General features: G+C 41.0%; 1 protein-coding gene across 3 annotated transcripts in view; it reads left to right on the plus strand.

Annotated features, from left to right (window-relative positions):
• Positions 1-25,212, plus strand: part of mrtfba (myocardin related transcription factor Ba) — a 56,946-nt gene that overhangs the window by 10,185 nt on the left and 21,549 nt on the right. Inside the window, exons 2-4 of one of the 3 annotated variants that reach the window (XM_014179672.3) lie at positions 7,314-7,403; positions 13,111-13,318; positions 14,992-15,225. In XM_014179672.3, coding sequence (XP_014035147.3) covers positions 15,072-15,225 — 154 coding nt within the window. In that variant the 5' untranslated portion in view covers positions 7,314-7,403; positions 13,111-13,318; positions 14,992-15,071. Of the gene's footprint in view, positions 1-7,313; positions 7,404-13,110; positions 15,226-25,212 lie in introns of all 3 variants that reach the window. The other 2 variants (XM_082970382.1, XM_082970383.1) reach the window with 2 other exon arrangements.

A 25,212-nucleotide genomic window follows, 5' to 3' on the forward strand; every position in this document is an offset into this window, starting at 1 on the left:
CCTTTCTAGCACCAGGGTCATCGCACTCACAAATGTAATTTTTTTGCCATAATTATAAGCCTGCCACACACACTATACGATACATTTATTAAACATAAGAATGAGTGTAAGTTTTTGTCACAACCCAGCTTTTGGGAAGTGACAAAGAGCTCTTATAGGACCAGGGCACAAATAATAATATAATAATAATAATCTTGCTCTTTATTTAACCATCTTACATATAAAACCTTATTTGTTCATCGAAAAGTGTGAATAACTCACCACAGGTTAATTGAGAAGGGTGTGCTTGAAAGGATGCACATAACTCTGCAGTGTTGGGTTGTATTGGAGAGTCTCAGTCTTAAATCATTTTCCACACACAGTCTGTACCTGTATTTAGTTTTCATGCTAGTGAGGGCCAAGAATCCACTCTCACATAGGTACATGGTTGCAAAGGTTATCGGGGTCCTAACAGCGTGATTTGCCAAGGAAGGACACGCTCAGAGCAGCCCAATCCAGAAATCTGGCAGTGGCTTCTGATTTAAATTCAATTTTCACAGAACCGCTTGTTGCAATTTCGATGAGGCTCTCTTGTTCAGATATCGGTAAGTGGACTGGAGGTAGGGCATGAAGGGATAACGATTCCAGTTTGTGTCGGCCATTTCGGGAAAGTACCTGCATAATTGCGTATCCAACTCACTCAGATGCTTCGCAATCTCACATTTGACATTGTCTGTAAATTTGAGTTCATTTGCCCACAGAAAATCATAGAATGATGGGAATACCTGTGTGTTGTCCTTGTTAATGCAGACAGAGAAGAGCTCCAACTTAATCATAGCCTCAATTTTGTCCCGCACATTGAATATAGTTGCGGAGAGTCCCTGTAATCCTAGCTTCAGATCATTCAGGTGAGGAAAAAAACGTCACCCAGATAGGCCATTCATGTGAGAAACGTGTCATCATGCAAGCGGTCAGACAAGTGAAACTTATGGTCAGTAAAGAACTTTAAGCTCATCTCTCAATTAAAAAGAAAACGTGTCAATACTTTGCCCCTTGATAACCAGCGCATAACCAGCGTATGTTGTAAAAGCGTTACATGGTTGCTGCCCATATCATTGCATAGTGCAGAAAATACACAAGAGTTCAGGGGCCTTTCTTTAACCTCTCTGGGCCAGTGGGACGCTTGCTACTCAACAGCCAGTGTAATCCCGTGGTGCGATATTGAAATACCTTAGAAATGCTATTACTTCAATTTCTCAAACATATGACTATTTTACACCATTTTAAAGACAAGACTCTCGTTAATCTAACCACACTGTCCGATTTCAAAAAGGCTTTACAACGAAAGCAAAACATTAGATTATGTCAGCAGAGTACCCAGCCAGAATTAATCAGACACCCATTTTTCAAGCTAGCATATAATGTCACATAAACCCAAACCACAGCTAAATGCAGCACTAACCTTTGATGATCTTCATCAGATGACAATCCTAGGACATTATGTTATACAATACATGCATGTTTTGTTCAATCAAGTTCATATTTATATCAAAAACCAGCTTTTTACATTAGCATGTGACTAGCATTCCCACCAAACACTTCCGGTGAATTTAGTAAATTACTCACGATAAACGTTCATAAAAAACATAACAATTATTTTAAGAATTATAGATACAGAACTCCTTTGCACTTGCTATGTCCGATTTTTAAAATAGCTTTTCGGTGAAAGCACATTTTGCAATATTCTGAGTAGATAGCCCAGCCATCACAGGCTAGCTGTTTTGACACCCACCAAGTGTGGTACTCACCAAACTCCGATTTACTATTAGAAAAGTTTGATTACCTTTGCTGTTCTTCGTCAGAATGCACTCCCAGGACTTCTACTTCAATAACAAATGTTGGTTTGGTTCCAAATAATCCATAGTTATATCCAAATAGCGGCGTTTTGTTCGTGCGTTCAAGACACTATCCGAAGGGTAAAGAAGGGTGACGCGCCCGACGCGTTTCGTGACAAAAAAATTCTAAATATTCCATTACCGTACTTCGAAGCATGTCAACCGCTGTTTAAAACCAATTTTTATGCGATTTTTTTCTCGTAAAAAAGCGATAATATTCCGACCGGGAGTCGTTGTTTTCGTTCAAAGAGAGAGAAAGTAAACATGTTGTCGGCTCGTGCACGCGCCTCCAGTCTCATTGTCCTCAGATCGACCACTATCCAAATGCGCTAATGTTTTTCAGCCATGGCCTGCAAAGCCACCATTCATCGTTCTGGCGCCTTCTGAGAGCCTATGGGAGCGTTAGAAAATGTCACGTTATGCCAGAGATCCCCTGTTTTGGTTAGAGATGATCAAGAAGGCCAAGAAAAATTCAGAGAGTGCTTCCTGTTTGGAATCTTCTCAGGTTTTGGCCTGCCAAATGAGTTCTGTTATACTCACAGACACCATTCAAACAGTTTTAGAAACTTTAGGGTGTTTTCTATCCAAATCAAACAATTATATGCATATTCTAGTTACTGGGCAGGAGTAGTAACCAGATCAAATCGGGTACGTTTTTTATCCGGCCGTGCAAATACTGCCCCCTATCCCCAACAGGTTAACAAAGTTAACCATTTTCAATGTAGTGTCCAAGACATCTTTCAAGCTGTCAGGCATTCTTTTGGCAGCAAGAGCCTCTTGGTGGATGCTGCAGTGGATGCTGCTTGCACGTGCGTTACCACTCCACTATGTCTCCCCGTCATGGCTTTTGCGCCATCAGTACACATACCATCACATCTTGACCACCAAAGTCCATTTGATGTCACAAAGATGTCCAGTACTTTAAAAATATCCTCTTCTGGTTTCCAGTGGTTTGCAGAAGAGGATGTCTTCCTTAATTGACCCCCCCCGTAAATGTAACGGACATATACCAGGAGCTGTGCCAGGCCCGCCACATCTGTTGACTCATCCAGCTGTAATGCATAGATTTCACTGCCTTGTATGCGAAGCAGGAATTGTTTCAAAACATCTAATGCCATGTCACTGATGCGTTGTGAAACAGTGTTTGTTGAAGGCATTGTCTGTATAGTTTAAAAAATATATATTTTCCCCCCAGCATTGTCCCAGCCATATCCACGGCAGCAGGAAGAATTAAGTCCTCCATAATAGTATGGGGCTTGCCTGTCCTAGCCACTCGGTAACTCACCATATAAGACGCTTTCTAGCCCCTTCTTATTAATGGTATCTGTTGCTTTTATACATGTCATACTACTTGAAAGTAGTCTTAATTCTCGCTCAAAAAAACTCCCGTGGCTTATTTCAAATGGGCATGTTTTGTTTCTAAATGTCTGCGCAAGAGTGAAGGTTTCATCGAGTTGTGAGAGAGTACTTTTGCACATATAACACACTGTGGCTGAGGAAAGGCACTACTCCCAATATATGTGAACCCCAAATCAATGTGGTTCTCATCATATTTGCTCCTCTTTGATGGTCCAACGTCCCTGTCTGTTGTTCGGTGCTTTCCCGGGTGAGGGGGCAGTAACTCTTTGGCTGCATCAGATTCACAACTGTCAGTGTCCATTCTAGCCGGGCTAACAACAAATGTAGAAATACTGATGTTAGCATTGGATGTGCTCGTGGAAGCAGAACAACTTGTGTCGTCGACAGGTGCAGGTGTAGTACTGCTGGTAGTAGCAGTACTGCCAGTAGAGCTGGTATGTGTCTCTATGGACATGGGCCTTTTATAAAATAAAAATAAAGTATTTTTATTTTTTATTTTTAACCATTTATCAATTTTCGAGCAAACGGAATGAGCAGCAGTTACGTTTGGCTACATATAGACCGTTAGTGAAATTCCCGCGAGAGAGTAATGGTTAATGTGATCGGATGTACATGATTTGACTAGCCTACCAGTATTTGACATTGTGTTGTTATTTCGCTGAACACTAGATGGTTTAGTTTTACAAGGAACTGATTTCACACAAGGAACTGATTTCATAACCTTCATACATTTTTCTAATAGTTCTGTAAAACAATGCTAATGGCGTCAAATAAGTATTAGCTTTTGTTGTATCCTTTGAAAATGTCCTGGTCGTATCATGACCATTGCATTGACCTGTGTATTAATTTGGCCTGCGTATCTCTGCCCTGCCTGCTTGTGGAGCCATTGTGGAGCTCTTCAGTTATGTTACTTGTAATATTGTTTTATTTCTTTATCCTGATTTACTTTCTAATTACTAATAATTCCTCTTTATTCTGTACTTTCAGAAACCACTGCAGTGTTGATCAGATGAAGAAAATGTATTCTTATACCACTTGGTGGTTTTCCCGAGTCCCCATTTTTGCGATTATAGTCAAGCACATAGTCTGGTTTTATCTTTCTCTCACCCTGATTCCTCACTGTCATACTCGGATTCATTGTCAGAATTTGCAAAAGTCTCCAGAATTGTGTCATTTGTGAGTCATCTCCTTTTGAAAGACATTGCTAATGCTACAACTTAGCCCGCTAGCTACATACATAAACAACAACCACTGAATGGCCCCAAGTGAGTATCAGGGGCGATGTGATTGGCTACCGGTGTGGTTATACTGATGATTTGTCTCTACAGATGTTTGTTTACGTAGCAGGTTAGGATAATTAACGTGGCAGGTTAGGAGAACTAACAAAGCAGGTTAGGTGAATTAACGTAGGATGTTAAGGTTCCGAAAAGGGTTAGGCTTAGCTATAGTGCTGTTGTAGGACTAGCTACTCCATCTAGCCACAACGGTAGAAATGTAAACAAACCATCTGTGGTGACAAATCCTCAGTATCACCGGCCACTTGTATCAATAAATCACTATCAGAAAATGGTTTGTGTGGTAGTCATTTCATTTTTTAAATGTTTTATTCACGTTTTCAAGTAGTGGTGATAAATCTTTCATTCCGATTCTTGCGTAGATTGCAATGGACGGGTGTTTTTTTTTAAATACACTGAACAAAAATATAAACGCAACATGTAACAACTTCAAAGATTTTAATGAGTTACAGTTCATATAACGAAGTCGGTCAATTGAAATGAATAAATTGGGCCATAATCTGTGGATTTCACATGACTGGGAATACAGGTATGCATCTGTTGGTCACAGATATCTTGAAAAAAAGGTATGGGCGTGGATCTGAAAACCAGTCCGTATCTGATGTGACCACCATTTGCCTCATGCAGCACGACACATCTCCTTCGCATAGAGTTGATCAGGCTGTTGATTGTTGCCTGTGGAATTTGGCCATTCCCCTTCAAAGGCTGTGCGAAGTTGCTGGCTATTGGCGGGAACTGGTCCCGTGTGGCTCAGTTGGTAGAGCATGGTGTTTGCAACGCCAGGGTTGTGGGTTCGATTCCCACGGGGGACCAGTACAGAGGAAAAAAAGAAACAAAAATATGAAATGTATGCATTCACTACTGTAAGTCGCTCTGGATAAGAGCGTCTGCTAAATGACGACTAAAATGTAAAATGTAACTGGGACACGGTGTCGTACACGTCGATACAGAGCATCCCAAACAAGCTCAATGGGTGGCATGTCTGGTGAGTATGCAGGCCATGGAAGAACTGGGACATTTACAGCTTCCTGGAATTGTGTACAGATCCTTGCGACATGGAGCCGTGCATTATCATGCTGAAACATGAGGTGATGGCAGGTGATTGGCACGACAATGGGCCCCCCCGTTATCTCTGTGCGTTCAAATTGCCATCAATAAAATGCAATTGTGTTCATTATCTGTAACTTATGCCTACCCATACCTTAACCCCACCGCCACCATGGGGCTCTCTGTTCACAACATTGACATCAGCAAAACATTCGCCCTCATGACGCCAAACACGCTGTCTGCCGTCTGCCTACAGTTGAAACTGGGATTCATCTGTGAAGAGCACACTTCTCCAGCATGCCAGTGGCCATAGAAGGTGAGCATTTGCCCACTGAAGTCGGTCACGATGCCGAACTGTGGTCAGGTCCTTGTGAGGACGACGAGCACGCAGATGAGTTTCCCTGAGATGATTTCTGACAGTTTGTGCAGAAATTCTTCGGTTTTGCAAACCGTTTCATCAGTTGTCAGTGTGGCTGGTCTCAGACGATCCTGCAGGTGAAGAAGCCGGATGTGGAGGTCCTGGGCTGGAGTGGTTACATGTGGTCTGTGAGGCTGGTTAGACATACTGCCAAATTCTCTAAATTGACGGAGGAGGCTTATGGTAGAGAAATTAATATTCACTTGTCTGTCAACAGCTCTGGCGGACATTCCTGCAGTCAGCATACCAATTGCACGCTCCCTCAACTTGAGACATCTGTGGTGTTGTGTGATGTGCATTTTAGTGGCCTTTTATTGTCCCCAGCACAAGGTGCACCTGTGTAATGATCATGCTGTTTAACCAGCTTCTTGATATGCCACACCTGTCAGGTGGATGGATTATCTTGGCAAAGGAGAAATGCTCACTAACACAACATTTTAAGAGAAATAAGCTTTTGTGCATATGGAACATTTCTGGGATATTTTATTTCAGCTCATGAAACATGGGACCAACACTTTACATGTATCTATTTTTGTTTGTCATTTTTTGAAGGTTGTACTGATTATGATGAACTAATGCTAAGCCATTTGCTGTCTGTGTGGAGCCTTGTTTGTTGACATCATTCAATGCGTTCTGTGTGTCACGTAAATGTCTCAGACAAACAATGTTTAAAGCAAAACGAGAAGGGATGGTTCACTCGTCTTTCAAGTAAACTTCCGTAACTGAATGATGGTAGATGACGCACTCCCTTCAACAGGCATACTGCAAACAGACCCAACTCATCTTGTCACCTCATGTTTGGTTGACGCAGAAAAACGAACATGGCGGCACGCACAAGCTACTCACCGTGGGAAACTACTCACTTATGGTTTCTCAGCCGATAGTTGGCTATATATGACCGCTAGTGTTAGCTCACTCTTTACTCAGTTAGCGTTAGGATTATTGTAGCCTACATTTTCAGATTTGGATGAGAATTGTGTTATGCTACTTCGGTGACTGTCTGAACATTGCATCCATAATAAACTGCTCACATTGAGGACATAACATTGTAAAGACTTTGTGAAAAAAAAGTGTGGCCAGCTCAAATGCTGACTGTTGTGACTACACGTTCTAATCACACCGGTTTGAGTCTACACTGCAGGGACCACTGTGTTCATATGCGTTCATGATTTTCTGATCTGATACAAATCTTACAAAGGTTGGTGGTCAATGTCTTTGACATTCAAATTTGCACAAAATGCTTTGTTAATTCTGGTAGAGCATTTAATTGTGGTTTGTAGCAGAATGTAATTTTAAATAGTCTCTGTCTTCTGTTCCCAGGTCTGTCTCCATGGCTTAGTGTGCTGTAGCAGCTGGACCCAGGCAGAAGTCTCTCTTCCTCGTTCTCCTTCATCCCTTCTTCCAGCGGTGGTAAGGAATGGCATTATGAGAGAACGTTTCCATACTGAATGTTACTAAATCAACAACTTTTTTTTATTTTTTATTATGACTCCTATTATGCTATATAAACACATTTTGGCCAACATTCAGTTGTCTAGCAATAGTAACAGGTAGGCCTTTCACTAATAAAATTAACAATCCATGGTAGAAAAGGTACCTACACCATTCAAACAGAAAGATTAGGCTACATCAACCTACATTTAAATGTATTTTACCTTTTATTTAACTAGGCAAGTCAGGTAAGAACAAATTCTTATTTTCAATGACTGTCTAGGAACAGTGAGTTGGTTCCAATGATATTAGGCCTAAGTCTGATATTAAGGGCCAACTACTTACATCTGGAAGAAACGGGAGTTCGGGTAAAATTTAGGAGCTGAATCTGAGACTCAACAGCCTCTTTTGAAATGTCCTCTTTTAGAAACTCAGAACCGGCTGTGGCGGGCTGCACTCCCCTCACTAGAGCACAACACTGGAACTTTCAGACTCATGTTGTGTAGAACAGACCAGAGCTGTTGCAGTGACCGTATTACCGCCACAGCAGCAGTCATGACCACAGTAAAATTCCACATGACCGTTGAGTCACGGTCATCTCTTATACACTCTGGACATGTGTAGATAGTAGCCAACTTGCTAACGACCATCAGGTCGCTAATGGCCTGGTACTCAGGGCTCTATTGTCCCTCTAACCACTCTGACATCAATGTAAGTGTTTGACATGATTTTTCATTGCATTTAACTGCAAAACAATATCAGGTTTTTAACACTCACCTCACTGTGATTGATCAATTTGAAGAAGTTCAACAACATTTTTATTTTTATTTAACCTTTATTTAACCAGGTAGGCCAGTTCAGAACAACTTGTTCTGAACTGGCCTACCTGGTTAAATAAAGGTTAAATAAAAATAATTTTACAACATTTACAACTGCGACCTGGCCAAGATAAAGCAAAGCACTGCGACAAAACAACAACACAGAGTTACACATAAACAAACGTACAGTCAATAACACAATAGAAAATCTATGTGCAGTGTGTGGAAGAGTAGGGAGGTAAGGCAACATGGTCGTTGTGGATGTTGTTTCAAAGCCTAACACAATGAAATGGACCCTGCTCTCTAAGGTGATGATTCATTCGAAACACCCAGACACATAAGCTCTAATACGCATAGTCCTATACAGTGCAGACTCCAGCCACCCTAGTCATAGACTGTTCTCTCTGCTACCACACGGCAAGCGGTACCGGAGCACCAAGCCTAGGTCCAAGAGGCTTCTAAACAGCTTCTACCACCAAGCATAAGACTCCTGAACATCTAGTCAAATGGCTACCCAGACTATTCACATTGTCTCCACACCACTGCCACTCTCTGTTGTCATCTATGCATAGTCACTTTAATTAACTCTACCTACATGTACATAGTACCTCAACTAACCGGTGCACACTGACTCTGTACCGGCACCCTCCTCTATATGTTATTTTTTACTGCTCCTCCTTTAATTACTTGTTACTTTTATTTCTTATTCTTATCTGTATTTTTTGAAACGGGTTAGGGGCTCGTAAGTAAGCATTTCACCTGTTGTAATCGGCACATGTCACTAATAACATTTTATTTGCATTCGGGAAGTATTCAGACCCTTTGACTTTTCCACATATTGTTGTGTAACAACCTTATTCTAAAATTGATTAAATGAGTTTTCCTCATCAATCTACACACAATACCTCATAATGACAAAGCAAAAAAAGGTTTTTACAAATGTATTACAAATTAGAAACAGATACCTGAAGGGGTCCTAAAATTCTAAATCCAATAGCTAAATGATCCATGGTATAACCATCTAAAACAATTGTCTTTTACATGACTGACCGGCTGACAAAGTCATGACCACCACAACCCTAGAACACACACAACTTAGTTGGGGATCATGTGGTGTGGAGTTGGGGATCATGTGGTGTGGAGTTGGGGATCATGTCAGCTCTATTCATTGAATCTCTAATGGGTTTTCTGCTACGTTCAGAACCTTGCACCCTCTTCAGAGCAACCCTAATATCACAGTCGGTCTCCAGCCCATCTTTCCTCCACCAGACAGACTGACTTTATTGTTCTAACCTGGGTCCAGTCTCCAGTGACATAATACGTTGAATACCCAGAGCCTCAAGATAAAGTAATATTTAATTTGAACTGAACTGTATTTTAACTGGCTCATGTGGTGGGCTCGACTTCCTCTCAGTTTGGCTGAGGAGAGGTGGAAGGCGAGTGCTGACTGACCAGATTAAATAAGTTGCTGCTCTTGCCTCTTGAAATGTGAATATTTGTGTGTTTAGATGTACTTGTTGGGACACTTTGGTCAGTACATATGATCTGAAATAAAGACTGCTGTAGATTGGCGGTCATGTAAACCAATGGATAAGGCATAGAGTGGTTGATGGCTGCTTGGTTACTCATCGACGTCTGTAGTATCTAGTGTCCCCACTGTCACCAGTTTTTCTTCTTGGAAAAGAAATCATAACCGTAGATACTGATAATGGATATTTGTCTCTTGAGGCACACTAAAGTCAAACATGGCAGAACAGTGGTTGTGTCTTCTGTATCTGTACACACTGACTCTTGTATTTGTGTGTGGGTGAGACTGCTGGGTCTCTTAGCAACAGTGGCCATTTAAGGAGTGGCTGAGCTCAAATCACTGTAAGATGATGTTTATTATCCAACAGATGTAACAATGAAGTTATTGAAAGGATTGGACTACAGCAACGGAATGGCAACAGTAATGAACGAAGAGAGGAATGTTTCTATGTAGAGAATCAACAATCCTCAAGGGATTCACAGAAAATCCCAGATATGGTCTCAAGTATTGTATTCTGAAGTTGGTTACAGATAACTTTTGTTCACAACCACATTTAAAAAAATTATGAAGGTGTGTGTGTGTGTGTGTGTGTGTGTGTGTGAGGCCATGTACCTAGACGCTTTTAAAATCTTTGACCTTTAAGTTGGTACATTGGTTGGAATGTTGGTGCTGCGTCTTGAGTCCAGAGGCGAGGCAAAGTAAGAACGTAGCTGCATGGTGCCATGCCAATACCAACATGTCAGGATTGTGCCCCTTAGCCCTAGATGGATGTGGTTTGAATGGCTGAATGGAGCTGATGGTGGGACCCGGAGCCATCATCATAAACCGGTTATTAGGAACTATAGTTGCCAAACTGTTTGTTTTGCTCCCTTAACACTAGAACCGCCTGGCCTTTCAGCCTATAAGTACCCGCTAGAGAACGTTGCTGGGCCACCCATTTAGCATATGCATCAGATCAGTGGTGTAAAGTACTTCAGTAAAAATACTACTTAAGTAGTTTTTGGGGGTATCTGTACTTTACTAATTTTATATTTTTGACAACTTTTACTTCATTACATTCCAAAAAATAATGCTGTACTTTTTACTCCATACATTTTCCCAGACACCCAACAGTACTTGTTACATTTTTAATGCTTAGCAGGACAGGAAAATGGTCCAATTCATGCACTTATCAAGAGAACATTCCTGGTCATCCCTACTGCCTCTGATCTGGCGGACTCGCTAAACACACGTTTTGTTTGTAAATTATGTCTGAGTGTTGGAGTGTGCCCCTGGCTATCCTAAATAAAAAAACAAGAAAATTATGCCATCAAGTTTGCTAAATTTAAGGAATTTGAAATAATTTATACTTTTACTTTAAAACCTCTTAAGGATCGTATCCCCCTTTTTTTTTTAAATCATTTCACCTAAAATGACATACCCAAATCTAACTGCCTGTTACTCAGGACCTGAAGCAAGGATATGCATATTGTTGATACCGTTTGAAAGGAAACAGTTTGAAGTTTGGGGAAATTTTGAAATGAATGTAGGAGAAGAACACATTAAATCTGGTAAAAGATAATACAAAGAAAAAAACATGACTTTTCTATTTATTTTTTTGTTCCTTCTTTGAAATGCAAAAGAGAGGCCATTATATGACTTAGGAGTCTAGCCACAATTTATATTTTGGCCAATAGATGGCAGCGTGTGCGTGTGTGTGTGTGTGTGTGTGTGTGTGCGTGTGTGTGTCGTGTGTGTGCGTGTGTGTGTGTGTGTGTGTGTGTGTGTGTGTGTGCGTGTGTGTGTGTGTGTGTGTGTGTGTGTGCAACATTTTAGACTGATCCAATGAACCATTGCATTACTGTTCAAAATGTTGTATCAAGTCTGCCCAAATGTGCCTAATTTGGTTTATTTATATATTTTCAAGTACATAACTGTACACTCTCGTCAAACAATAGCATGGCATTCTTTCACTGTTATACCTACTGTAAATTGGAGAGTGCAGTTAAATTAGCAAGAATTTCAGCTTGCTGCCCATATAATACATGTCTATCTCCTGGAAAGTTAGCTGTTACAACTGTCATGCTAATCACATTAGCTCAACTGTCCCGGTATAGGGACACTGATCCTGTATATTTGAGCAGTTACATTTAATTTTGATTCTTAAGTATATTTAAAACCAAATACTTTCAGACTTTTACTCAAGTAGCAAAATACTTTTACTTGAGTCATTACTCAAATATAACAATTGGGTACTTTATCCACCACTGCATCAGATGCATATCAACCTGCAAGGTGTGCAAACATAAGCACCAACACTTGATAAATAGTGCATAAACTATTAGAAATATTTGTGCAAATATATAATTAAATAACAATAGTTTTGTTTAGGTAGTCAAGGATATGTTTTGTATAATTCTACAAAGGGCTCCCGAGTGGCGTTACGGTCTAAGGCACTGCATCTCAGTGCTAGAGGTGGCACTGCAGACCCTGGTTCGATCCCGGGCTGTATCACAACCGGCCGTGATGGAGAGTCCCATAGGGCGGCGCACAATTTGGCCCAGCGTCGTCCGAGTTAGGGGAGGCCGGAGTAGGCCATCATTGTAAATAAGAATTTGTTCTTAACTGACTTGCTAGTTAATTACATTTTTTAAAGTTCCTAGAAAAAAAGTAGGCCTATAGACTGTTTTTGTTTCCCTTACAATAAAAACAGTGTAATCCTTTATTTGTTGATTTGATTACTTATACATTCCACTCAGTTTATTTTGACAGGTGAAATTATTTGCCATATTCCAAAACAAAAGCACCAGTGCATGAACAGTTGTAAAGGATGAATTGCATAAATAAATATTAGTGGAAATATATTCATAAGTCATTTATTTTATCGGACACTGTATTGTGCTCGTATACGCATGCCTTTAGGCATGAATCAATCTGGTCTTCTCTTTATACTTTATACAGTCAGCACACAGCTTCAGGGCTTTGTGTGAGCAAGCCCCACAAACAAATAGTTTGCACTGCACACAGTTTTCATTAGCCTTGTTTCGTGTGCACCTGCCGCAGGTGTCTCATCTCTGAAGCGGTTGCGTGTCATGGTCTCTCAGAATTGTCCACCCCGTACCTATCAGACCAAAAATACCCCACATCCATGCTCTTTCTGCCGTATGCCCTGCGGACATACAAAAGTGCAATAAATGCTTCGAGTTCATCCATAGACATGTCCCACGTACTGTTTCCTTTTCTGTGCCCATGAGCAACAGTACAGTCTCTGATGTGCTGCGACATCTGAATGTCACAAACTCGTCACTCTTTTCTACCCAAAATGTGCCATCCCTCCCAGACTGCTTTCTCTCCTTGGCAGATCACCGTCTCCGTTGGCTCTGTTCTGGTTTCGCTGTGGCGAGGCTCGAAGTCAACATCAGAGTCCGATGAAGACTCTTCATCAGCAACGTCGATTTCAAGCTCAATCGCCAATCCAACTCCAACTCTGCTATTTTCTGCAGCATTTACAATGCTGTCAGTGCGTCCATTCGTTTTGGTTCGGCTTGCCATTGTGAACTACACACATTGTATGTTGTACTCAGTGTCTGATTTGCCTCTCCAAGGGGAAATTATATACCATTTCCAGCCTTTCATTATAAAATAATTAGACCACCCACAATTCTTCATTACACTATTGTTCTAAATTCAATCATCCTATTCACTCTCATCATTCAAATCAATCAATCACCCTCATCATTCCGTTCATTGAAGTAACATGCACCACTGCGTTTCTATCTCCTGTTCAGCCATCGACGACAGAATAGCATATTTACATTATAAGTTTGTTACTAGTGTTTGCGTAGTAGCCAGATCAATGCTGCTGCGCGAGTGGTCATGTGCTGAATGCATGGATATTCTTGGAAAAGGTGACATTTGGAAATCGAGCTGCGCCTCTTAATTTTGAGCACTTTCTGATACTATATAGAAATCAAAATGTTTAGCTGCATGTGAATCGGAAGGAGGATTTCATAAAGTTATGCTCCTTTCCCTGCATCTCTCAATTACAAGATGCACCCATCTATTCATGTACAATTTGATAACTGATAGGCCTAATATAGTCACTCATCAGATTGTCACTTTAATCTAGCCTATAGGCTAACTCTTGTGTGTGAAAATGTGTAGTTTTGATGAGCCGGCTGTGCAGGCTGACTGGCATCGTTTTCTTCCCGCTCATCAACTTGTTAAAGGATATGTTTTGCATTATTCTAAAGGCCTACTGCAACACAGCATGTTTTAGTTTCCCTTACAATACATTTGATTAGTAATATTTATAGTAAATGTAACACTTCCATAACAGCTTCTTTTTACAAAGTAAAACATAAGAGAATGGTACGAACCCGCAAGGCGCGTGGACAAATGATTTGCTGATGAATAGGCATACACAAACTCCTCATTACACTATTGTCTTTCTAAATGAAATCAACCTCTTTACCCTCATCATTCAGTTAGGCCAAATGTACATTTAATTCTGAATTAAGGTGCACAATTATCGTCCATTCATCCGTTTTGTCATTCAGTGAGGAGAGAGAGAGAGAGAGACTCATTAGCGCCTGGCTGGGTACCAATGTCCTATAACACATTGTCATGGGGGGGTTAAGTTGGGAATAGGTGTGAAAACTGGTAAAAAGGCTCAATGCTTTTCTGTTTGTGATTTCAAAATTCAGACAAATGAGCAGTGTAAAATACAAACATTTAGGAAAAGTCATGGAAGGAGCAGGACAGCTTATTTTTTGGGGGCAGATGTTTTTCAGTGGCCTATGGCAGTTCTAGTGTTAAGTCTTTCCATTCCCACTGTTTCAAACCACCATCAGTTAGGCAACTCTGGACACGATTCATTCATCTTAGTGACTGAGCTTCTTTCTTATGTTGGTTAAAACGGGTATTTTACTCACACACACATCAATACCTCCTAAATGAATAATATGGTTAGAACTCTTCCAGGTGGTTGGTTCTATATTAGACATTACACACCACCACTCCCAGTAGGTTGAGGAGTCATGCCATTGATGTTAACCTGGAAATCATGTTGAGTTTAGAAGAACACTCTTATCCCAGGGCATGTTGTAACATTCTTTACTCATTTATAAGTGTAAAAGTTGATTTAGCCTTTGAACACGTCCCTGTTCTGTTCTTTGTGTCTTGCATTAAAAAAAAAAGATGGGGGGGGGGGGGAAATATCCTATTCTCTCTTCCCATGCAGAGATCATCGTGACATCACACCGGGACGGTAACTGCCCCTGCTGGTTACTAGGGAGCCCCCTGATTTCCTCCCCTGTGGAGATGGAGCCCCAGGGGCTGCCCAGAGCAGAGGGGGATTATGAGATGTTGGGTCTGCTGGTGCCCAGTCCCCAGAGTGAGGCGGTCACCCATGAGCTGGAGGAGCTGACCCTGCAGCCCAGCAGCAACCTGCCCCCCCTCAACGAACGCAAGAACGGTGAGTGGGGAGGAGAAACAAGCACACACTATGGTGATCGTCAAATTGATTGTTGCTTTTGGTTTTGAGTTGTGACCATCTGTACTCACTGGATGTTCTCAGCTGACTCACAGTGAAACAGACTGGTAATAATAAGTAATCAGCTTTCTAGCATGCAGGCAATCTACTCACATTGCACAGTTGTTGTTCTGGCAGCTCTATGCGTATGGCTATGGCACTGATGAATGAACACATGATTACTGGTTTGAATGGGGCTTTAGAAACGCCATTCTGTTTGCCAGTTCCTAATGACAGCTTAGATGGCTTAAGGAAATCAGTCCGACTGATTTTATATTGGTCACCCTACACAGGAAGTCTGTTTCTCATACATAATGATCATTTTGTTTTGCTCCACTGTGATAGATGTGGTTGATTGGTTGGTCACTTGAGCAGTGCTATGCTTGAAAAGACCTTCTTACTCAAAGCCTGGAAGATGGAACTCCAGTGAACCTGCCATAATCATGTTTATAGTGTATGTGTTTACAACTGTGATTGGTCTTTTAACCCTTAACACTCGTATATGGGTTGAAAATAGCAGATGTGGGTACTGATAAAAGCGTATAAATTGGAACCCTCCAGCTCAGTAACATGCTATATATTACGTCATAGCTCAGGCTCTGCACTTCACAGCGTTGTATAGGTTTTGACTGACAGCCGTCCTGAACTTGAGCACTGCACGCGACAAGAGGTTGACCCCCCTCCCTCCCCCAATTGGGTAACTTTGCTATTTTTTTGGTAGTCTGAGTGAGGTAAATGGTTTAAATTAAGAGGACTTTATGCATTTACCAAAGAATGGAGTTTCCCTGAGCAACTATCATCATTACTGCCCTTACAACTGGTATGTACTTGCAAAAATTGTCTAAATAATAAGTTACATACAACCGAGGGGGAAAAAATGCCTTGTTTGGAAAAAATCTGGTGTTATTTGAGGTGCAGAAGAGGTGGATTTGGCTCATGTGAACTTAGTCTAAGTAATGACTATAGTTGCTCAGCAAAACATTCCTTGGTAACTACCAAATGTATTTTGACATTATTTAGCTTGAAATGCTGGTGAATGGTAGATTTAATGGCTGCTTCCTAGGCTTAAAGCAGAATCTCCATATTCAACGTCTCCTATAAACCCAGATTCTGATTCACCAACAACACATCCCATGCACTTCAGACGTTGTACTGTTGAAAGTTTAATCACAGGGGAGTGGTGAAAGTGTCAAGCATGTCAGACTCCTTGGAATCCTAGTCAGAATCTCTCACCCTCTGAGCTGACCTGAACTGTGGTCACTGAGCCGACCCACAGCTTAGGAACCACTGCTTAGTGTGTCTCTGTCTCTCTGTTTTTGTGTGTGTGTGTGTGTGTGTGTGTGTGTGTGTGTGTGTGTGTGTGTGTGTGGTGTGGTGTTCGGGCTGGGAATTTCCAGGAACTGCAGGAATACGATATTACGATACTTACACTACTGTTCAAAAGTTTGGGGTCACTTAGAGATTTCCTTGTTTTTGAAAGAAAAGCAAAAAAAATGTTTGTCCATTAAAATAACATCAAATTGATCAGAAATACTGTAGACATTGTTAATGTTGTAAATGACTATTGTAGCTGGAAACGGCTGATTAAAAAAATAAAATAATAATAATTTAAATGGAATATCTACATAGGCGTACAGAGGCCCATTATCAGCAACCATCACTCCTGTGTTCCAATGGCACGTTGTGTTTGCTAATCTAAGTTTACCATTTTAAAAGGCTAATTGAGCATTAGAAAACCCTTTTGCAATTATGTTAGCACTGCTGAGAACTGCTGTGCTGATTAAAGAAGCAATAAAACTGGCCTTTAGACTAGTTGAGCAACTGGAGCATCAGCATTTGTGGTTTCGATTACAGGCTCAAAATGGCTAGAAACAAATAACTTTCTTCTGAAACACGTCAGTATATTCTTGTTCTGAGAAATGAAGGCTATTGAAGATCTGACACAACGATGTGTACTACTCCCTTCACAGAACAGCGCAAACTGGCTCTAACCAGAATAGAAAGAGGAGTGGGATGCCCCGGTGCACAACTGAGTAAGAGGACAAGTACATTAGTGTCTCGTTTGAAAAACAGACGCCTCACAAGTCCTCAACTGGCAGCTTCATTAAATAGTACCCGCAAAACGCCAGTCTCAACGTCAACAGTGAAGAGGCTACTTCGGGATGCTAGCTTTCTAAGCATAGTTCCACTGTCCAGTGTTTTTATTTTTTTATTTTTGTTTTATTTTTTTCCCATCTTAATCTTTTATTGGCCAGTCTAAGAGATGGCTTTTTCTTTGCAACTCTGCCTAGAAGGCCAGCATCCCCGGAGTCGCCTCTTCACTGTTGACGTTGAGACTGGTGAGTAATCGCAGTCCTTATGTCTAGAAGCCTTTATTTTTTTATTTTAATTTATTTGACTAGGCAAGTCATTTAAGAACACATTCTTATTTACAATGACGGCCTACCAAAAGGCGTCCTGCGGGGGACGGGGTTGGGATTAAACATTTTAATAAATGTTTAAAAAAAATATATAGGACAAAACACATCACGACATAAAGAGAGACCTAAGGCAGCAACACAACATGGCAGCAGCACAATATGGTAGCAGCACAAGACAGGGTACAAACATTATTGGGCACAGACAACAGCACAAAGTGCAAGAAGGTAAAGCCAACAATACATCACGCGAAGCAGCCACAACTGTCAGTAAGAGTGTCTATGACTTAGTCTTTGAATGAAGAGATCGCGATAAAACTGTCCAGTTTGCGTGTTTGTTGCAGCTCGTTCCAGTCGCTAGCTGCAGCGAACTGAAAAGACGAGCGACCCAAGGATGTGTGCTTTGGGGACCTTTAACGGAATGTGACTGGCAGAACGGGTGTTGTATGTGGAGGATGAGGGCTGCGGTAGATATCTCAGATAGGGGGAGTGAGGCTCAAATGCATTAAGAAGGAAATAAATTACACAAATTAACTTTTAACAAGGCACACCTGTTAATTTAAATGCATTTCAGGTGACTACCTCATGAAGCTGGATGAGAGAATGCCAGGAGTGTGCAAAGCTGTCATCAAGGCAAAGGGTGGCTACATTGAAGAATCTCAAATATAAAATATTTTGATTTGTTTAACACTTTTTGGGTTACTACATGATTCCATATGTGTTATTTCATAGTTTTGATGACTTCACTATTATTCTACAATGTAGAAAATAGTGAAAATAAAGAAAAACCTTTGAATGAGTAGGTGACTGGTACTGTGTGTGTGTGTCTATGTAAACCTGCCTGTGTGTGTTTTTATCTCCAGCATGTTAACTCAGCCCAACAGAAAACAGTGTTTACATATCACTATGACTGACAGTCTGGCCAGTCCCCCCCCCCCCAGGGGTCAGTGTTACCACATGGAAATGTGAATCAGCTTAAGAAAACAGACCCCAGTGTCACTCAGCTAGTGTTTTTGTGACTTTTTCTCCTAAAAGATGCTGTAAGGTGTTAACTTGAACTGGTCCGCCCTCCTGTCCTGGTGGGTCGGTTGCGATTGACGAGGACATGCACAATCCATCTACTGAAGCTTTAGATACAAATAGGAAGAGTCTTAGAGAATGTGCAAGAGAGGGGGCATTGGTTGATCTACCTACAAGAGAATAATTGTGAGCAACACAAAGATGAAGAGAGTGTAGTAGAGTAGAGCTTTGAGAGAATATTGAGGCATGGACATCCAGGCAGACTTGGTGGTTCATCTCTCCTGTAGCTCTCTGTGTCAGCTAACAGACTGACTGACAGATAAACATATGGGACAGTAATTAGTCAGTCCTTCCAGAGCAGACCTTCCAGAGCCTCCTCAGCCCTGTCCTCCGTGGCTGATATTGACTATGGCTTGTCTGGATGTGGAGACCCCCTCGGTCTGCAGGGACAGTTTGGGATCAGGTGATTAGCTCTTTCAGCACTCGCTACAATGCCTGCCTGTCCACTTTTCTTGTTTATCAGTTGGTTGGCACATGGTGCTTGCAACACCAGAGTTGTGAGTTTGAGTTCTGCATGGGCCATAGACACAAAATGCATTTGTTAGCTAAATTAACAGAGAGATGTTATCGTATTGTATCATCAGTTACAGACAGTATTGTGTTAGACTGGCGATTCAGTGAGGGAGTGGAGGTAGTTTCTCAGGGTCGGATAAGGTTTCTGTCTGCTCAGAATGACTGAGGTCACAGGCTACATACTTTAATGTGACGGATGTGTCACATAGAGGGTTTAGCCACTAATGGTACAACTCAAAATGCATGTTCTGAATTCATCTAGTAGACTGTTTTTGTCTGGCTAATCAATTTGGTTTCCAGGTTGCAATAATGTTGTCGTTATTGTAACAGGAAGGAAACACTAAGCTTGGGTGGCATACCGTATGCTGGGTTATTTGGAAAAAGACACGGGATGGTTTTTCAATACTGCCAGGGGTGTTGCCACAGGGGTGTTGCCACAGGGGCGTTGCCAGCTGTAATCTTGTACCCATTCGTTTGAACCCCACTCTTAGATCTGCTATTGTTAGCTCAAAAGAAGAGCCCACTGTGGTCTGCTCACCCAGTCCTTTTAGTTCAAATGTGAATTCCATAAACTTGAATACCCCTGGGTTTTCAAATCACGTAGAGTGCTTGGGCTGTTACATGGGCTTCGGTTGCTATCATGCAAGTCAGTTTATAACATTCCATCATTGGTTACTGAGTTCCTCGTATTGACATTGGCTGCAGACTTAGGACCTAATCGTGCTAACCTTAAATTCAAAAAGTAATTCAAATGTCTTCTTCCTTTTACTAATAGGGATAGACCAAATGGTGCAGTTCTGTGCAATCTTATAGCCATACCAACTTTATCAATATCAACCATCCGACAAGGCCCACAACCGCCTATTGAACGTAGCTTGTTGGAGTTTCCATGTGACTTTAAAAATCATAAAGGACTTGGGTTGATGCATCTGAACATTAGGAGCTTACTTCCTAAACTAGATTTCATTCAGAAATCTGGGCTATGCAGAAAAATCTGGACGTTCTGGTATTGACTGAAACCTGGATATCTGGGAAAATTCTGGACTCTGATATTAATGGTTATCATGTGTTCAGAGCTGACAGACAGAGTAGAGGTGGTGGAGTGGCCATTTTTATCCCAAAAAATCTGTCTCTTTGGTGAAATCCATTTCCCTTGCCCAAAAATTGTAGCTACTATCTTTTAAGCCTTTGTCTGGAGAAGAATGCGTCCATAACTGTTATAGGAGTCTGTCCTCCCTCGGCTAACCTTTTGTGCACTCGCGGAGTTAACTAGTTTGCCTTCTTTTACTAAATCAGAAGTTATTATTCTGGGTGACCTGAATTATGATTGTGAAATGCAGGCTTCAGACGATCTAAAAGATGTTTAATGAGCTAAACCTCACTCAGCTGGTGGCTAAGTCTACACGGCCCAACCCTAAAGATCCTTCAAAGTCAAATCTGATTGGTCTTATTTTAACCAATACACCAGAGAAATCTGTCTCTACTAGTGTCTTCGCCCAAGACATTAGTGACCATTGCCCAGTTGTTTGTGTCATACATGTGAGAATACTAAAATCTAAGCCTTGTGTCATCACAAAGAGGAACTAAAAAGAATTCAGTGAACAGGCTTTTTTACACTTTATTTTAGTGAACTTGATTGTATTTCAGCTATCCCTGAAACTGATATAGCATTTAGCCTCTTTGCAGAAGTCGTCAATACTATTGGGGATAATCATGCTCCGTTCCAAAAATGAAGATCGAATGCCTTGTACACTCCGGATTTATCAGAAGTCATTCATAAGAGATGACGCTTGTGTCAAGGCCGGGTACACAGGCTTAGGTCCAGACTGGCAAGCTTTTAAGAAACTGAGGAATCAAATCATTGTGCAAAAAAACCCCCCAGAAAGGCTAATGATTATTATGTAACCGCTCCTTCAAATTGTAATAGGAATCCGGCTAAATTCTGTAAAACTGTCAAATACCTGAAGGGTTCTACTTCCTCCTCTACCAGAACAAATGAATTTAGATACTGGCCTCATTACGGAAAGAAATGCCGTCATTGATGCGTTTTATTTCGGCAGGCTATCTCTTTGAAAGAACTTCTACGCCTGTTCACAATGTTATTGGTCTGAATGCTGATAAAGGAAACATGCTGAATGATCAGAGAAATTATATTCTCAGCTTTTCTTTTAGGCTATTTGCAGAATAATAAGTCCTGGATGCTTTGCTAGCAATAGACAACAGGAATTCCACACGGGCCAACCAATTGGATCCTGGTCTGCTTAAGTGCGTAGCGCCCATCATTGTTGGCTCAATAACCCACATTTGTTTTATTTAACATTGTTATCAGGAAATATTCCAGAAGTCTGGTAATCAGCTCTTGTTCTGCCACTCCATAAGGGCGGGGATAGTAGGAATCTTAATCATTATCGCCCCATTTCAAGGCTTCGTTGTCTAGCTAAGATTCTCGAATCGTTGGTAAATTTACAACTTTGCTCTTTTTTTATCTGCATCGAATGTAAACCAGTTAGGGTTTGGGCCTGGACATAGCAATATAACAACAACCACTTTAGTTGTTAATGATCTTGTCAATGCTTTAGACACTACAATGAAATGTGCTGCTTTGTTTGTGGACCTGTCAAAAGCGTTTGATAATGTTCATCATGCTATTTTATTTAATAAGTTGTCCTCTATAGGCCTGAGCTCTGACGCCTGTTCATCATTTCTTGATTATCTTAGTGACAGAATTCTGGCCATCGTGATTGATGGGTTAAAGTCTGAATTTCTTGAAGTGCATAAATGTGTACCACAGGTCTTTTTTGGGACCTGTTCTCTTCACTATTTATACAAACACCATTGGTCAATCTGCTAAAAATGGTCAAATTCATCAATATGCGGATGATGCTATTGCCCCGACTGTTGATCTAGCTTTTTCAAAACTACAGTCAGATTTCATAGCTATGCAGAAATCCTTTGCTGATTTAAAACTTGTACAAAATGAATGTTGTGTTTAAACTCACGTAAGAATGTTTCAGATGGATTACATGTTCACTCATTAGATGGTTATCCAGTGGAACGTGTTCGCTCATATAAGGGCTGTCCCCAATTTGTTTTAAATAATAATCTTGGTTGACCGATAGTTGTCTGGTTTTTCAGACAATCGATTGGTCGAAATTCTAAAACGTATGTTTTTCCATATATAGACACACCCTACAGTGCATTTGGGAATTATTCAGACCCCTTCCCCTTTTCCACATTTTGTTACGTTACAGCCTTATTCTAAAATTGTTTAAAAGTAAAAAAATGTTTAAAAAAATATCTTATTTACATAAGTATTCAGACCTTTTGCTATGAGACTTGAAATTTAGCTCAGGTGCATCCAGTTTCCATTGATCATCCTTGAGATGTTTCTACAACTTGATTTGGAATCCGCCTGTGGTAAATTCAATTAATTGGACATGATTTGGAAAAACACACCTGTCTATCTAAGGTCCCACAATTGACAGTGCATGTTGGAGCAAAACCAAGCCATGAGTTCGAAGGAATTGTCCGTAGAGCTCCGAGACAGGATTGTGTCGAGCCACAGATCTGGGGAAGGGTACCAAAACATTTCTGCAGCATTGAAGTTCCCCAAAAACACAGTGGCCTCCATTCTTCTTTAATGGAAGAAGTTTGGAACCACCAAGACTCTTCCTGGAGCTGGCCGCCCGGCCAAACTGAGCAATCGGGAGAGAAGGGCCTTTGTCAGGGAAGTGACCAAGAACCCAATGGTCATTCTGACAGAGCTCCAGAGTTCCTCTGTGGAGATGGGAGAAGCTTCCAGAAGGACAACCATCTCTGCAGCACTCCACCAATCAGACCTTTATGGTAGAGTGGCAAGACGGAAGCTACTTCTCAGTGGCAGGGACTGGGAGACTAGTCAGGAGCAAGGGAAAGATGAACGGAACAAGACATTGCTACAAGTCTCAATGTCTTTGAGTGGCCCAGCCAGAGCCCGGACTTGAACCCGATTTGAACATCATCTCTGGAGAGACCTGAAAACAGCTGTGCAGCAACGCTCCCCATCCAATCTGACAAGAGCTTGAGAGCATCTGCAGAGAAGAATGGGAGAAACTCCCGAAATACAGATGTGCCAAGCTTGTAGCGTCATACCCAAGAAGACTCAAGGCTGTAATCACTGCCAAAGATGCTTCAAAGTACTGAGTAAAGGGTCTGAATACTTACGTAAATGTGATGGCTTGGTTTTTGCTCTGACATGCACTGTCAACTGTGGGACCTTATATAGACAGGTTTGTGTCTTTCCAAATCATGTCCAATCAATTGAATTTACCACAGGTGGACTCCAATGACGTTGTAGAAACATCTCAAGGATGATCAATGGAAACGGGATTCACCTGAGCTCAATGTGGAGTCTCATAGCAAAGGGTCTGAGTACTTCTGTAAATAAGGCAATTCTGTTGAAAAAATGTATACATTTGCTAAAATTTCTTAAACCTGTTTTGCTTTTTCATTATGGGGTATTGTGTGTAGGTTGATATTTTTTGTATTATTCCTTTTTAGAATAAGGCTGTAATGTAACAAAATGTGAAAAAGTCAAGGGTCTGAATTCTTCCCCAATGCACATTATATTGTTTCTGTATTTTCATATTTTATTCTAGAGGGTACATTTGGAAAAGAGAGACCTAGGTATCTTTGTCTACCCTGTCAAAATAAAAGTTAAATATAAAAATACTGTCAAAGATTTCTTTGAAGTTTTTCTATAAATATTAATATTTGTAGCTACTTTTTAAGTTAATACCTGCGGTCAACTTGTGCATACGTTAGGAGATTGAGCATACTGCGTTCTTCATTCCACCTGTCACATTACTTTACATCTCAGATGAGCCAGTCACACGTTTGTTTGTAAATAGCACAACGGGAGAAAGCGACCTGGTGAGTCCGTAGCGTTCTATGTCTATTGGCGAATCTCTGTTGTGCGGTGCACATGAGGTGATTTTACATTTGTATGTAATTCACTACTAAATGTAGATGGCCTATGTCTTCATGCCAGAAGTCAAAAAGCTCTGGATTAGTTATTTCTTCCCTGTGCTTCCTAATAGTGGTTTTTTTTCTTTTTAATAGTGTTTTTTTTTCTTTTCTTCTTCTCCCATCTGTGCCTTGTACACGCATGCTTTTCTGAAGAGCAGCACATCACAACTTTGTTCATTTGCACAATTTCTCTCATTCACTTTCGCATGTAAATGTCCACACTCACCGAAAATGACATTCGGTAGCTATTGGCTATGCTTGTATAACTTTATGATCTGGATTTTGCTCTCTTTGCAATTAGTTTATGTTCGTTTTCACTCGTTAGCATTTAGCTGATAGCGTCTATGTGATCTCGCTATTAGTTTGTGCTAATTATGTTAGCTTTCTGGTACTAGAGGCCCAATGGGCTTTTCTTGTGTGCTATGCCGGTAATACCATAAATCCTGGGATGAGAGAAGGACGGTATGAAAATCTAGATACCGCCCAAGCCTAGTAATCAAGTACATGTAGGCTAGCTGATTTATCTGTTTGAAATCATGTTTTGCCTGTTTAGCTATTTGAGATAATTCACAATTCCCCCTGATATCTGTTCCTGTACAATTTTCCAATGCTTTTGATTATTGAAATTAGTTTAGGCTGGATTTGATTAGCCTTGGCTGCAGCTAAAAGGAACAAAGAATGAAACCGTTTTAAGTAATTCAATTATTGTTCAGAAAAGGGATTCAAGTGAAACCAACCAGGCTTGTTAATGATTTGACGGACATTCCATTGTTGTCACACTGCTGGTGGTAAAGGAAGTGAATTGTGGTGGCTGTGGGAGTCCAAACTCTGCTGGTCTGTGTGTCTAGCGTTCTAACAGAACCTCAGATTCCTCAGTTACTCATGATGACTTTAGACCCGCAGATGCAGGCAG

This window comes from Salmo salar, chromosome 28 (genome assembly GCF_965601325.2).
Source record: "Salmo salar chromosome 28, fSalSal1, whole genome shotgun sequence".
Classification (NCBI taxonomy): Eukaryota; Metazoa; Chordata; class Actinopteri; order Salmoniformes; family Salmonidae; genus Salmo; species Salmo salar.